The sequence below is a fragment of the Halichoeres trimaculatus genome, unplaced genomic scaffold, assembly GCF_033239565.1.
Source record: "Halichoeres trimaculatus isolate MK-OKI-2021-1 unplaced genomic scaffold, fHalTri1.1 fHalTri1_scaffold_17, whole genome shotgun sequence".
Lineage (NCBI taxonomy): Eukaryota > Metazoa > Chordata > Actinopteri > Labriformes > Labridae > Halichoeres > Halichoeres trimaculatus.
In genome coordinates, this window is record NW_027437195.1 from 16,294,269 (window position 1) to 16,311,011 (window position 16,743).

Here is a 16,743-nt window from a genome sequence, read left to right on the forward strand (position 1 = left end):
ATCTCACCGGGACCTTTAAGAGCAGGGCTGTGATGAGCGCACATGGATGGGACTAAAAGGCTTGGTTGGTCCAGGAACACAAACCCAAGTCTGAGAGTCAAGTCTGCAAGTGTTTGTTTTGATGTTTTATACATTACATATTTCTCCTCCTCTATTTCGGTGTCTCCTAATGGCTATTGGTGTATCCTTACATTTTACCAGAAACAAAACACAACACAAGCGGCAGGAAGATCATTCTTGTACAGCAATGGACAAAGATGATATTTTCATCCTAATTCATCCTGAGGTTAAAATCATTCTAATTTAATTGTCTTCCCTCACTTTTATAGTTCTTCAGTCAAGGACCTGGACTCAAGACAGAGCTCTAATGACTTAGGGTTCAACTTGGACTTGAGCACTGACTGCTTTTCTGCTTGGAAGATGGAGAAAAGGACTCGGACCTATTTCTTGAAATTATACTTCATATTTTTTAATACTGGTTTATCATTTTGTAGGGTTTTTAATAAGAGGCTCAAATAGTTCATTCAGTTTCTGCCAGGTTACTCAAAGAGGTCACATGAGTTGTGAGTGATAATACAAAACAAAACATGCTGTGTATTACAGTATAATCAAGAAGAAGACCTAGCCAGGCTCAAACTTTTTTATGCTTAGCCAGCTAATGGTAATGTTAGCCTCAAAGGGATCACTTAGGTTTGATTTGTCAAAAGTTTGATTAAAAACTCTGTAGCATTTTTGGATAATCTACATCTCAAGATGAAAGGAGGATCGGCCGAGAGGGATCTGTTGTAATCTTATGTCTATTGTTCCACACGGTCATTCAGAACTCACACAGTGAAAAGTTTGGAGCTCCTTTTAATGATAAATGGTAATATTTTTAATGAAGATTTAACTGTAATTCTTTCCTGAGTCTCAAACTTGACAAACATTTTGGCACATGCCTCTGTTAGTACTGCCACTGAAAGCAGAAAATAATTCCTGCAGGGGCAATCAGAAATGGCTGTTTCCTGTTTTTTCATTTCACAACAAATGCAATGTAAAATCTATAACTACATGATAATACAGGGTTAATTTACAGATACAGGAATTAAACTCCAAGTACACATGATAATGCAAACTACTCATCTGAGTAACTACATCAAACTTTGTTCTCTATCAGTGCCCTCAAATGACAAACAAAATTAATCTCCTTTTGTCATTTTTGTCTGTAATTAATCCATCCGTGTGTCTCTTTGGCTCCATCACACACTGCCTCTCTTCTTCTTTTCAAACACTAAAGCACAGAGAAGAAAATCAGCTCATAATACTCAACATACTTTAGAGTTTCTGTTGACATCTGCAGGTTGTAGTTCTTTTCAGTTTCTGGCAGTTTAGAGAAATCCACCAGGCAGGGATGCTGCCGCTTATTATCATCCCTTATCTACAAAGAAGAAAGAAGAGTCACAGAAATCACATTTCAAATCCTCTTTATTGCCTGAAACTTAGCTCCACACTAACTCTGTATGCATGTGGGAAAGTTTTCCAAATATATGCGTATGAAAGACACAGCCTTGTAAGTCAGTGTCACTGTGCACCAACAAGGAGAGGAGGATGTGCTGTAAATACAGGCTGCAGTGATAAGACAGTCTACTCTAGTGCACATGTTATGAAAGAGGAAGAAGGGAGCATGTTTTCTTGGGGGAGATAGAAAGGTGCACGACTGGAATATTAAGCGAGAGGTGTGAGTCGTCTCTCGAGGCTGAACCTTGTGCCAAATAATCCCTTTGGCTATGCTGCTCAGAGGAGGGCGGCATGGCAATGGCGAATGTTTACCAAGAAAACATGCAGGGCTGTGTGCAGATATGCAGCTGTAAGTGTGTATATATGTGTGTGTGTGTGTGTGTGTCCCTGTTTGAGTGTGTGTGTGTACGTGTGGGTTCAATGAACACCAGCCAGCTCTTTTGTGAATAGTACAAGAACTCTACAGGAAATCTATTTCTCCGGCGGCTCTTCCTCAAACCGAATCACATTTGTGGAACAGATGACAAATAAAGAAGATATTTTTATGCAATGACGAGTCCAATAAAACATAGCTCTGCTTGTGCATCAGCTGTGTGACACCTACTGTGAAAGCTGATGTAATTAATAACACTGAATGACAACTACACAGCACAGACTGAACTCCAGTGTAATAACTTCCAAATGTGAACTGAAAGCTACATGACACATTATCAGAGCCTCTGACCCTCTGTGGTGGAGCCAGAGTTTTCTATACATGAGAAGAAAACCTGGTCAGATTTAAGTTTGTGTCGTACTGAAGCACTGAACGGCAATAAAAGGTAAAATAAAGCTGGATATGATGATTAAATACTATTAAAGGGAGGATCTGATTTGTATGTTTGTATTATAGACATAAGAGCTGTGTTCCATTCTGTTTTTACTTAATCTACCTCTTAAAGGGCAAAACAGGTAAATATGGTATCATCCTTTAGCCAGAGCAGCAAGCAACAAACCAGAAAGTCATTGATGCAGGTAAAAAGGTTATTTTAAAAAAGAAGGTTTTGAGCATAAAACCTGCAGGTATTAGGAACATTGATGTCCAAAATCTTCCAAATATAACACAATATAACGTATTAATTTCTATTAATTCAATAATTGCAACAAAATTGTATCCAATAATGAGTTCCAACAACAATTTAGTCAACTATGGAGAATTTGAATTTGATTGTAGGATAAACATTTATTTTCTTGTGAAGAGTTCTTCTGTTTTCTGCTACTTGTTCTTTTCTGTCATCTCCAGGAAGGCCATACCTCAGGAAATTAAAAGATGATGATGAGCCCTCCCAACTTAGGGCTGTTCAGTCTCAGAAGATGGAAAATAAACTTTTTAGATTTTTTTTTTTATTTTCAAATATGTAAAAAGCTGAAAATTTTGTTTCAGTAGTGACACATGAAATTTGGCACATTTGGTCTGGCAACACAAGTAATCAGCAAAAACTGATGGTACTTTCAGCTTTACAATTTTACCTACTTCACTATCAGGGAAAAAATGTCTGCTCTCATGCTTCTCTTGCTGGGTAGAAAAAAAAACAATTCAAAGAAGTTTATTGTCAACATCAAAGGTCTATATAGTTATGAAAACTTTCCTGGGTTAAAATCTTTTTATACCTTAATATAAGACATTTTCCCGACTTGTCTGATTGGCATGGCTTACATCAAGTCAAGTAAGACATTATTACTGAGGAAAAACTCTTGCTTAAATTTCACTTTTTGCAGTGAAGCCAAAAAAACTAAAAATAACTTAACCAGGCTTAAGACCTCAAATCAGAGTGCAGAGTGGGATTAGCATACCAGTAACTCTTTATATATCAATATGTTTTAAAAAAAACATTGAAGACTTCTAGAAAATAAATTAATGCTTTTACTTGAGCTCAATAAACTGTGCTTGTTCCAAAATGTTAAACCCAGTGCACATGAACTTAGGCTGTGAGCCAGTGTTTGATATTTCAAAAGTGCTGACCAAACTATCACTGTACCACAACTTATTGAATCTTCTCTCAGTCAGGTGGACATTGTTTTTAAGTTCTGCTGGCAGCCAATCGCAGCATGCTTTCTTTGGTTTAGTGCTAAATGAGACAGTGGCTGACTATATGTTATATCATATGAGTATGTGCAAGGTTTTTAGACTAGATCTACTGAACCAACGCAAGCAAGCAGTGTTCTTGGATAAAATCAAAAGCTAATCAATCCGTGCCAGTGTGTTTATAATTTGACAGTAGCTCTAGACAAATAGTGCTAAATAAATACAGGTAATATAGCTATTAACAATGACAAAAAAAACATCAAAGACGAGGAAGCACTTTCCTCCCCATGTCCACTTCCCAGCTTTTGAAATTAAGGACAGCACAGAGAGGGGTGAACAGCTACCCAAACTCCCTCCTCAGCATCTCCTTCTGAGGATCTTAAGCACACTAATTAACACTTTGTATCTCATTTGTCTAATCCCTGCTTACAGTCTGGAGTCTGGTTGTATTTTCGACCTCTGAACGGAGCCAGGATAGTCTCTGTGGTAAACTGAGTGAGACTAACAGAGTAGCAGTGATCTCTCATAGAACTCTCAGCAAGAAAATGAGCAAGCATTTGTCCAAACATGACAAATCCCCGTTACTTATTGAAAAAGTCACCTCTTGGTGTAACTTTAAAAAAATATCTCCTGGAGAAATATAAACCAAGTGTGGATCAATAAAAAAGACTTTCTCTTTAGTTCATTGCTACACTGACACTGCTAAAACATGCTGTTCTGCCCTTTCACAAACTATTATTTTGTTTTCATGAATTATATTATAAACACAGACACAATGACTCTGCTAACTACAAACAAACTGTAATGGAGCATCTAAATGAATGGCGTGTAGAGCATTGAACATGAAAAATGAAAGCGTTCTTTCCACTTACCCTCTTTTTGGTGTGAACCGCAAATTATAAAAGAGAAAGCAAGATGACGAACAGGCCTTTGATGGTTAGATTTGAATATTGCTATCAACTAATGCATTTCAAGCTGCTTTTAACTCTAATTTGTTCAGAAAATGTGTAACTTTGATGTTCATTTCCAATAAAATGGTAAAATGTATGGATTATGCTTTCTGATTCTGTTGTATTATATGTAGAAAGAGGAAGTCGACATGTTTCTCACCTTGCCGTACGACCACCCAAGCTCAATTTTGTTCATGCCCCAAAGTTCGTGGATGTTCTCAGCGAGCTTGTCTCGAACCTTCTCCAAATGATGTGGCATTACAATCTGAGGAAAAGAGCAAAGAAAAGTAAGCCTGGGGGTCAACAGCAAATCAGTCTACAAATCAGTCAGCTGTATGTACTACAATGCACCAGTTGTGATAAACATTTTCCACTTTCTTACACTAAGCTGTTCCACTTCAGAGTGATAGTTTTCCCTTCCAGGTACATGTCTTAAAAATGTTTCTTGGTTCATTACATCCTCTGGACAAGTGCCTATTCATTTGCTTCTGGTGAGTCATAGTTTCACTGTAAAGAGTAGCTAGAGGACAAGAAAACAAACCTTTCACAGTCTGGAAATCTAACCACTGAGTTGAGCTGGTCTCAGGAATAGGTACACTACTCTTAAGTTACATTGATTTACCTGGCTGGTTTCAACAGGTGTTGGGATGAAGGATGCCTGAGACAGGAACTGTGCAGTACCCAACAGATCTCTGACTCCCTCCACATCTCTTTTGTACTCTTTCACCGGCTCCACCTTCATCTTCTCTTTAGGAAGCAGAGCTTCGTAGCACGGAGCGTAACTCGATGGAGGCAGGAACTTGAAGTCCCCATGTCTCCCACCCAACAGGAAACGCACTCTGTGAAAATGAAAAAGGATTTTTCCCTTTTTTTATTTCAAGAACTTAAAATCTTGGAGAAGAAAATTAATTGGGGCTCAAAGTATGTCAAAATAAATTGCTTGTTCAATCACAAGTGTTAATCAGACAGCTGTTAATGAAAGGAGCAGACAGTAAATTTAAAATCATTCATGCAGCCAGCAGTAACTTGCTTTTCCTGCTTTTCAATCAGTTCCTGCTCCAGCACTAACAGGGACAAGTTTAGCTCTGTGACTGAAAAAAACAACAGTCTCAGGCCATCACTGTGGAGAGGCTCTCCTGAGGCCGCCCAAAATAGCAGCTCAAGTAGTAGTGATGACGCAACTGAGGCCATTCTGACTGCAGCCCTCAATTATTGAGCAGTCAAGATGTGTCTGTCATCTCCTGGCACGTTTAAACCCGCTGAGATGTTCTCCCTGTTCACTGGGTCAGATTCAAGAACAAGGCCGGAGGTGTCATAACTGGAACCACAGCCGTCTTACAGGAGCACACTTTGTATGACTTCTCATCGTTAGCTTTGAGGAGCATTGATGCTTCAGATGGACCAGTGCAAGCATCAGTCATGTCATTGATACTGTGAAATAACCACTAGCTATCTGTGTAAATGATTTGTTATACATTAACAGCCACACTGCAGGAGCACTACTTCAGAATTAAAGAAGAGCAGAGGTGTATAAGAAGAAAAAAGTGTCATTTATGTATTTTTAAAATGTCTGCATTACAATAAAACACACATTTAGCAGTGGCATAGCTACAGAAAGTTATACAAGGTAAAAGTTTGTAGTAGAAGTTACCAGGAGTTGTTTGCCCTCTTAAAAGTGGAGAATTTTCCAAAAAGTTTTAAGCAATCAGGCAGCAGTTCCATCATGTTGCTCCTCTCACAGAGAAGCCAACTGAGTGAAAGATGAACTACAGGATAAAAGTGAATCTCTTTTGGATCTGTAATCCTTTTGTGTATTTGAGAAAGGCTGAGGAGCAAGTCCATTTAAACACTGAAACACAAACTTAACATATGGGAGATGAGCAGAATTTGCACAACTTCAAGTGTTGTATTAACTTAAAAACGCAGCAATTATGATGTCTTATTTGACTTTTCTGTCACAAATCTTCAAGGCTCATGTGTAAAAGGCATTCTGTGGCTTTGATTACTGCCTCACTGGATGAGGACAAGGCTGTTAAACCACTGCACAGATATGAGAGTATTAAGAAACAAAAAGGTTTGTTGGACAAAACTGAAAGTCTAATATCATCACTGATACTTCACCACTGTCATGTGTTCAAGCTGTTTACCTCTACTCTGACGTGAAGTCATCTGTTGCCGCTCTAAACGGAAAACAACAAAACAACTGAAAAAGATGGGCCCAGAGACTGTTCCATGGGGGATTCCTTTTCTACTTGTTAAAATTGATCACAACAAAGCAGCTTAATGTGGATCAACCCATGAGAGAAACCTTTAGAAACGTATCAAAGGTTTTGTAAATAAAAATGTAATCATGAACTGGATATTTCTTTTAATCCAATACACTGCTCCTATATTTCCATGGCACACCGTATGGTTTATGTTTACGGGTGCAATTAATACAAGGTGTTTATTTAAAAAGTTTATTAGAAAGGCAATTGATGGGGTATCTTAATCAGATTTGTTCTATGTTCTCAGGAGTAATCAACGTTTTTAATAATGTTACATTTGTGTATTTCAGGTATCATGTAAAGAAGTATCGTTAGATGAAGCCCTGAAAGATGGCTGCTCCTCAAGAGGCGCAGTGGGTTTATTGAAACAAAATCAAATATGCTGACTCAGCAAAACTACAAAACTAAGTATGGAAGAGATCCACCATTACATCCGGCAATGTGTGCATGGCACAAGAAATCTATGGCGACAGAGACAGTGTTGGATAAAAGGAGGAGTGAACAACCAGGAACATGAAATAAAAACATTGATAAAGTGAGACAAGCCTTTCAGAGTTCTACAAAGTTAGCTCTTCTGTTAAATTAGTTTTAAAAAAATAAATAATGTCTACTTCATTATTTTGTAACAATTTCAAAATATTTGTCTGTTCATTTACTTTTGTGACACATTTTTTACAGTCTAAAAATACTTTATGAACACCCTGTAGTTTGTTTCAAGGTTGCGTCACTTTTTTGGTAACTTTATACAGAACTTTGTTTTAAATAGTTTGAATTAGGGAAAAAAACATCACTCCATCAACTTACTAGTGATGAACATTCAACTCATGCCTTTTAAAAGACATATGAAACTGTATTTTAGAACTTTATTTTTAGAGAGCAGGACATTTTGTTTGCCCAAACCAAAATTTTCCAATAACAGAGTGATAAAGAGTAAAGCAGTGATCCAGTAGTAAATGGGGGGTAATTTACAACAGTGGACTCAGAATTCATTTGCACAACAATTTTGAAAACAATACAAACACAAAAAAAACCCTCACTGGTGTGTAATACTGTAAAACTTTTTTTGTGTGCAAATATTCAATTAACACACTAATCCATAACATTAAAAAAATGCTCATTTAAGGTATTGCAGCACTGTCCTCATAACCATGTTTTTAACCAGCTATAAGCGTTAAACTAACCTCATATTTGCTAGCATAGCTTTGGTCACAGTTTACCTGAAATCGCCAAATTTCAGTGACCTCATGATGTTTCAGTGTATCAGGTGATACAGAGTGACTGGTGGCCTTTCACACCTCTGAGTCAACCCTGCTTCTCATACAGAACAACATTTCCTGCTGGTTCCTCCAGGTCTCGTTCCACTGCTCACACCTCGTCAGGTACCGTATTACTTTTTTGGAATTCATTTTCATCAAGCAATGAAGACTGAATTCACTTTGAAGAAGCCAACATGAGTGAATAAAATCAGACTCTCTGCGTGGAGTGTCTCCGGGCTTCAGAAAGTCAAAGCTGTTAATGCAAAACGCAGCTTTGCTCTACAAAGTCAGAGTCAATCACTGAATCATGGAGAAACTACTGGGGCTTGAAATTCCATTTGAAAGTCTTGTCAATCACACTATCTGTCCTCACCATGGCAACAGAGCAGAGTATAAAGCCAGCCTATTTCACCTGTGTCCAATCTTAGGGCCTTGAGGATTAATGAATTTGGACCAGAATGAGGAGGTGGATTAGATTGATTTCACGCCAGCAGTGTTTGTGTGAGTGTAGGTGTGCAGTGTATATGTGTTTATATTTCTTTTGGCGTCAGTTTTCCCGTCTCATCTTTCTGTGTCTCCTCCCAGCAAATCCATCACAGAGGAATTTTCTCTATGACAACACAGACGAGTAACAAATCAACACTCACTTGACCCCTGCAGAGAAGCTGACGACAGGGAAGAAGAGCCCGTCTGTGTTGAAATTTTCAAACATGCCCTGCACCGGCTGTCCGTTGATCCTGAAAGAGATGCTGGGGGCTCCCAGGTCCAGACAACAGCTCACCACATCCTCTGAGGTCAGGATATGCTGGTTCATGGATGCAACTGCCCGCGGGACACGACCTGTCGGGAACAAACACACAGACACACACATACACACACACACAGAGTTTTGAGCCAATGAGTGATGCTGGCACAGATCATGTATTTCACACACAGGATTTCACACACAAACATGCACTCACACACAAACACACACACTCTGGGCAGGGAGATGGTCCCTGCAGGGTGCTGCTCCTGTCTAGACACAACCTGGCCGTAGCCCAGGGTTACCACTCATCTTTATTAGATTAGCTTATTAAGATATGAGCTGGGTTATGCTATTGACTTTAAACAGAGACAGATGACACATCTCCAACACCTCGTCCTGACAAAAATGGAGCCAAAACAGCTCTCGACTATAGGTGCTGACATCTTGCACATTTGAAGCCAATGTCTGCAGTGAAGGCACCAACTTTAAGAGAGCCAGTCACTGGCTACGAAATATATTTAACTTATTAATAAAAGCAAAGCCAGCATTTTTTTTTCTTCTAAGGCAGAGACAGCTACAAAAAGTTTAAAGAAAGGGAATTATTCTTTCCCATATTTTGAATATGAATATAAAGAAACAATGCTGGTTATTAAGCAGGTGCAATGTTTTAAACAGATACATATTCACATGTCTTAAATCTCTGAGTTCATCCGTGTAAAAGTCTCAGAATGGATTCATGACACACTGGAGGGGCAGGCCTCAAACATCAAGGTCTTGTCATAGAGCTCTCAGTGAGGAGACCTCTAAATCTTTGGCTTCACTTTCTGGCAGCTGAGACCTCATCCATCTTTTAAACAGTCTTTGGGCATCACAAATACAGGATTCTCTCTTCCACTGACCTGACCAGAGGTGAAGTCCATCAAAACCAAACGAGTAGAGGTCGTCTCCCACTCCATTGCCACCCCATCCTTCTCCTCCTCCAGGGTAGGGAGCATAGCCTTTGGTGTTGGCCCAGCCCACCCTCAGGTGTGAGGGCTCGCTGGTCACAAAGTGGTCCACCTGGTCAATCATCAGCTCATAGTACCACTTCTTGTACTGAGCAGAGCCCTCACTCACCCCCAGGAAGATGTTGGGTCTCATACTGACAATGAAGTAAAACAAGAAATCATTAGTTATGCCTCACAGGAAGAAAACGGATATTATCATGTTCATTTGTGATGTTTTCCCCTTAAGAATAATGAGATTCTGTGCCCTTAGGACCAGATAATTAAATCTGCTTTTAAATATTTGGTAAGAAAAGTGCCTGCTCTGAAACAAGGCAGGGTACCGCAGATCACTGAACTAGAGTAAGAAAAGGTTGTGGAGATATTTCTGAGATACAAGTTGAGAGATGACATGAAAGTAGTGAAAGATTCAAAGGCTAAAACTGAGTTAAGCATTCAGTTGCCCAGAGTGGATGTGGCTTCCAAAGTGAATTACTAAACCTGCTACATTCAGAGATTTACTGTCAGTCAACTGGTCACCAGTTTGAAAGGTCGAAAACAAAACAAAACTTTTAGAAAAACTGAGCAACATCTGGATTCCTTGTCTCACCCAGTTCACACTTAAACATTTAAAAAAATAATCTCACTTAAAAAGAGCAAAACTCAAAATCACACATAAGTTCTGGCAGAGGGCAGGCACAGATTGTGTAAAAACATTTTGCTTATCTGAGCTGTAGCTTAACAAAAAGAAAAATAAATATCTATAGTGACTTTCTGACCTCTGGACGTCATTGACCAGCTGGGTTTGCAGTAGCAGATCTCTTTTGGGCAGCAAGTGATCACAGATCAGGTTCTGATTGGTCCTCACAGCTACTCCATTACACACACACAGCGAGCAGAGGACATCAAGGATCTGAAAGAAAGAGAGTGGTGACAAAGGGGGTAAATCATGGCCGCTGGTCAAGAGAGATCTCAACACTGACACAACAGCCAATTACACACTGACCTCATTGTCCTTATTAAACCCTGGAAATGAATCCATACCTTCCAGTGATGACTTATTATCTTTGTACAGGTTGTTGCTCTAGGGACCAACTCATTCCACACAACCGCTGCATAATTTCCAAAGATGCTTATTGGGGGCAAAACATGTCCAATAAAATCTCTTTTGATGCTTAACAAAGCAGAGAAATTAAATGAGTTAGGAAGCTTCGCCAAAGGTGACAGCCCAGAGTAGCTGTGCTTTATGTTTGGCTCTTTTTCTCCTGCCTTCATCGCAAATGATACATTCAGGCTGATTTATGCCCCAGTCCAGCTGACTGCCCGCTTCTGATCTCTTTTCACTGTTAAACTGATTGATTCATGATGGGGACACACTGCGGCCAAACCCACAGGAAGCCTCTGTCAAACAGGGTTCAGAGAAGAAGGTAAGAAGTTTGTGTGCTGGTAGAAGGTAAACACACCGAATTAGTAGCTAAACAGAGGAAGTGGTGACAAAGAAGCCCAAAGGGAACTGTTATGGAAATGAATGTGCATCCAATGAAGCATTTGGGTGAGCCTAATGAGGAACGAGACTGCATGCAAGAGAAACAGGCACTTTCAGTTGAGTTCACTTCCATTTCAGGCTGCTGTGGGGTACTTTTGCTTGAATACAAATTTTGAAAGTTATTTTAGTGCACATCCAAGAATAGTTCGACATTTTGGGAAATAAAAAAAAGTTTGCTTTCTTGAGAACTTTTTGGTGAGGGGAGAGACACAGAACTATCAATGTGAGGAGAAAACTCAACGTAAGCTGACCTTGGCATGAACAGTAATCTCTATTTATTGTTTCTACATCAAGCACAAAAATATAGAAAACTGTATCTGAGTACGTCTGGATGTTAGTCACTGATGTGTTCTGGTTTTGGTTTGTTGTAGTGTTTGCAGTCTAAGTGTCAGTAGCTTTAGAGCGTGAAAGAAATAATATTCGAGCAGACAGCAAAAGCAGACAGAAAGCAATCGGTGTTAGAGACATCCTAGATCCGATCACAGGTATTTTGACACTGTATTCATCTCTTTAAACAGATATCTGCATTAGAGTGGATCTAACAAAACAGTTTACAAAACCAACAAATAAATTAATTAATAACTTAGTGGCAGATCTTCTTTTTGGTATCTATCACACAAAGCACAATCAACAGTGAGATTTCCCAACTCCTTGGATTGTATCAGAGCCTCCATTCAACAACTGAGTACTTATTCTCCTCTTAGAAAAAAGTAAACAAGCTGGCATCTGCATCATGATAGTGATAACACCTTCAAACTGCATGTAAAAGTGATTCTTCTCACAAGTTCGTTCTACTGGAGTCATCAAAAGTGAAGCCCCTGACTGACTTACTGTTTACAGTGAAACTGAGACTGAGACACGTTGCCACGGTAACTGGTGCTGAACGCCAAACCTGGTCCGGAGCAGGTTAAGTTCCAGGATAAGAGCTCACGGGGTGTGACAGACCGCCTGCTGACCAATTGGCTCTCTGGGGCGGGCATAAAAGACTGCTCAGTCACCAATTTGCTCAACAGGAGTGAAGTCCTCCGGCGCGGGACCGCCCCTAACTTTTTGGACCAACATTTTTTCTTATGGGGTGCGAACAAACAATATCTTACTGATCATCATAACTGAGACATTGTCAGGGAAAAGTAGAAATGTGTGAAGGATGTTTTTATATTTTTTTTTATTTGCTCCCGCGTCCTTTTTCCCCCACTGCTATTGCATCTGCAAAACAAATTTACTATAATGAGCGTTTTCCTTGGGATTTGTAGGAAAGTGGACTCTTTTAATTATGGGGTCGGATATGATGCTGATCACACACACACTGACTGACAACATGAATGAATAAGGACCTAACTGCCCATGTCGTCACATGATGAGATAGGTCTATTAATATCAGCATTTTGGAAATTTACGCGTTCACAGAGTCGCAATTTTTTGCCAGCAATCCCTCCGGCTTCTTGCTGCCGCTGTCATGTTGCTCCAGGCCTGGATAATACTGCGGTACTCCTCGTGTTTTTGCAGGATTATTTGCAAAGTAGGCTGCTCTCTTCTCCATTGTGGAAAATGCTCCAGGGCCGCCAACCACGCCCATTTTATGTGTGTGCGCACAGATCCCAGCCGGATTCGCTTATCGAGTTGATAATGAGCCTCGTTGTACAGCAGATCTGGATGATGGAGATCCGGTGAAGTTCAGCGAGTTGTTGCACAGTTATCCTGGATGACTTAATCCAGCTTCGTAGTACAGGCCCCAGAAAGCTCTGACTTATTTGTTGCTGATTAGACTGTAAACAAAACAGCTTGCAGAAAAAGAAGTCTTAGCTGGAAGCTGTGCACTGGAATGCCATTGAACCTTGCCAATCCTACAGGAAGCAGCTGATGTGTTCTTGGATTACATTCACTCCATCATTACTCTCTACAGCTGAGCTGAGATTATCCACAGCAACCTAGCCTACCTTTGAAGTGAACCAATGAACAGGTTAATTCTAATTTGTTTAATCCTAACACAAAAAAGTGTATCAACGACAAAGCCCCATGGTAGACTTTTCTTTCCCCAGAAGCTACTAGTGAACATGCAGGTAGTCACCCTTTACAGCAAAGTTGCAGATTTATGTAGAAAGATTTATTTCCCTCTTTTTCCATCTGTTGGGCTGAGGTAATTGGCTTCTGGATTTAGCTGTTTACATAACATGTAGCTGTCTGCAGAGCATCAAAACTCATATCTACCACTCAGCAAGTTTAGTGTGCTCTTTTTACTCCCTGAGCTCTGTTTTTACTGCGCAGTTTCTTTACGTACAGATAGACTGTTCACCCTTCATTGAGAATTTTCCTTGTGCGTCATTCACAGATGTGTCAATGTTTTATATCCAGCAGAGACGGTGATACTCATTAGCACAGGTATCCCGGCTGCTCACCTTGTGGTTGCGTCCGTGCTTGTAGAGCAGCGATATGATCGACTTGATGTGTCCTCTCTGGATGATGTTCAGGGCCTCGGGGCTCTCAATTAAAATGCAGTGCAGAACTTCCAGAATGCCTGTGCAGATTCATCAATTAGTTAACACTCATGGAAGAGAGAGACACACAAGCACACATAGAGGACACCTGTCAAAGAGACATGCAGCCCTGCATAGATCAACAGAAACAGAACTGGAGCTAAGTCTTCACCATACTGTACATCAGAAAAAAAGAGGTCGCTATCAAATTTGAAGCAAACTATGACTTTTTGCAACTTTTATGACTCACAAACTGTTGAGAACTGCCACAGAAGAAACTATATAGTTTAGAGATGTCTCATCAAGGGAGACAACTGACTTTTTTGACGACAAGATAAGAAACTATTTGACAGATAATCATACCTGAAGAAGACTCCAGTCTCTCCAGCTTACTAACCAGCCAGTCCAAATTGTTGGAAAACTGCGTGCAGTTATTTCTGTTCCCTCTGATCAATGCGGCTGGAGGTAAGAGCAAGAAAAAAAATGCTTTTATTCAAATATTTTAAAAACATAGAGAGTGTTGAAGTCACAAAAAAATCTTCATTAGTGCACAATATCAAATACACTTAGTTTTCACGCCAAAAGTGGAAAGAGGAGAGACGTTCTGGTTGAACACTACCATACATGTTAATTGGGAAGATGCCTTAAGACAGAGGGAGGGGGATGAGAAAAGACATAAACGCTCAGGGACAAACACACCCACATATGTCCTAGCAAAGGAAAAAAACAGGGTCACCAAATGCAGTCAAGACAGAGAAGAAAAGAGGGCGGCATCCTAAATCCACTTAGCGCTACACTGGAGCAGGTGGGTGGAGGTGGGAATGGGGGAGGAGAGAGACGTGTGTGGAACACTAATACAAGCCAGAAGGTGGTATCAGAGTAAATAAGAATGTGAAGGACAGACTTGGTAGGGAGAGGGGCTTCAAAGGAGCAGGGCAGAAGATAACCTTCACATACAGACTACAAACAGTCTCCTTTAAGGTGATTTATTTATCTAAAACAGGGAGAAAATCTTTACTATTGGCGACTGCTTTGCTCACAAATACATGTGACTCCAGACAGTAATGACATTTAGCAGATGCAAGAAAGAACAGCAGGATTCCAGACAGAGAAGGAGAGTAAAATATGCAAATGTTTTCCCTGTCAGATCATCTCAGGGAGATACGTCCATATCTGACAGAGCATATGCCGGCAAAGGGAAAGGTTAAAGTGATATTGCAAAGGGAGAACTGATGACATTGTGCTTTTAGAGAGCACAGCAACCGTAAACACAGAAAGAAAAAGAACAATGATGAAATGACTTTTGCCTGGAGAAGCAATCCGGCCAACAGAAGAAAACAGAGCATGTGTGTGTGTGTGTGTGTGTGTGTGTGTGTGTGTGTGTGTGTGTGTGTGTGTGTGTGTGTGTGTGTGTGTGTGTGTGTGTGTGTGTGTGTGTGTGTGTGTGTGTGTGTATAATATCACACAAACCAAGAAACTCTCTTGTAAGCAGTGGGCCTCATGCTACTGAGTCCTGTTCAAACAATGGGAGTGTGTATTCATGGGGTTTTTATTGTTTGTGTTGTGTGTCTCTGTTCACATTTCTCTGCCTGCATTATGGCGACTTCAGACTTCTCCTCTCCACAATAAGTCTGTTCATGCCTCTTTAAATATCATCCACACTTTATCGTTTAGCAGAAACTCATCTGTAGAGTTTGGTTGTGTATGTACCCACCTAATAACACGTACATGTGTGTGCTGGTGCAGTGTCTTACCCAGAAGCTCATATAACAAGTTGAGGATGTCTTTCCAGGCTGCTCCAGCCTCTGATCCAGCACATTCCCCAAAGTGGGCAGCACTGTTGTAGACGTTCAGACGGTCGATGCAGTTGGAAACCAGCGTCAGCATGCCCTGAGATGAACGCAGTGATAAAATTAATGAGCTCAGCATGACCACATACACACATCCTCTGTTCAGTTCATGCTCCTTGGTAAACTCTTTCAGCGGTGTTAAATTTTGTAACCAGGATAATAATACTTATTATACTTTGTTATGAATTGAGATCCAGCATCACAAGGTGCCACACAGGCTGGTACAGTGCTTAGAGTACAAACATACAAACAAAAAAAAAGACCATGAGATAAAAATAATAAGTACAGAATGTCACATCAGTGAGATTTCCTCGGCTGCCCTGAAAGGTCAGGGGCCTGATCACCCCTGGTTAAAAGGCAGAATTCAGGAATAATCGGAAAACTCCTGCCAGATGATCTCTAACAGCTATCAGGCACAGTAAGGGTTAAAAAAGATTACAAATACATGGTGGTACCTGGCCATGTTGAGTTTTAAAACAAGCAGTTAAATCTTAAAATCAATGTATACAATAACTGGTAACTGGTGAAGATCAGCAAGAGCCTTAGTGATGTGAAACAAGTGAAAGCTGAGCAGCAGCTTGTAAGGGATAATGTATGGTGAACATGTGGTTACTTGTATTGGAATCACAACAGCATGAGACTGGAAGAGCCTGATGTCCATCCAATCATTAAACACAAACCCATTTATCGATTTAATTTTTTATAATCTAAAATTATTCATTAACGAAGTTGAAAGAAAAGAGGCCCCCAGATTCAATAGTTGGCAGCGAGTCACCGGCATACTTGGCAGCCAACTTGTGGATCAACACTTTTATTTACGGTAAAGTCAAAAACTAGCATTTTAAGCCTGGAATCTACATCTGTGTCAAATTGACAGTCTATCCTGCGCTGTAGATCCAAGTAGCCCATTTTCAAGGTAGTGGCCTCTGCTCATAGCCAACACGCACCCCCTCAAAAATGTAAATACAGACCACTGTGATTGGTCCACTAAGCCCCATCATGCTTCCTGTATTGACAATAGTTGGACTCACCAAACATTGGCTGTAAATTTAATCTCCCAATGTCTCCTCCCTACAGTTTTTTTTGTAATAATTGCTGTTTAATGAACAG

General features: G+C 40.1%; 1 protein-coding gene across 1 annotated transcript in view; it reads right to left on the minus strand.

The window, feature by feature from the left end:
• Nucleotides 1–16,743, minus strand: part of LOC141806323 (ryanodine receptor 3) — a 125,771-nt gene that overhangs the window by 49,717 nt on the left and 59,311 nt on the right. The window contains exons 16-24 of the mRNA XM_074691773.1: nucleotides 15,538–15,673; nucleotides 14,147–14,242; nucleotides 13,706–13,824; nucleotides 10,543–10,676; nucleotides 9,680–9,921; nucleotides 8,680–8,872; nucleotides 5,132–5,348; nucleotides 4,670–4,774; nucleotides 1,314–1,417 (exon numbers count right to left, since the gene is read on the minus strand). Of these exons, the coding sequence (XP_074547874.1) occupies nucleotides 1,314–1,417; nucleotides 4,670–4,774; nucleotides 5,132–5,348; nucleotides 8,680–8,872; nucleotides 9,680–9,921; nucleotides 10,543–10,676; nucleotides 13,706–13,824; nucleotides 14,147–14,242; nucleotides 15,538–15,673 (1,346 nt within the window). The remainder of the gene's footprint in view (nucleotides 1–1,313; nucleotides 1,418–4,669; nucleotides 4,775–5,131; nucleotides 5,349–8,679; nucleotides 8,873–9,679; nucleotides 9,922–10,542; nucleotides 10,677–13,705; nucleotides 13,825–14,146; nucleotides 14,243–15,537; nucleotides 15,674–16,743) is intronic.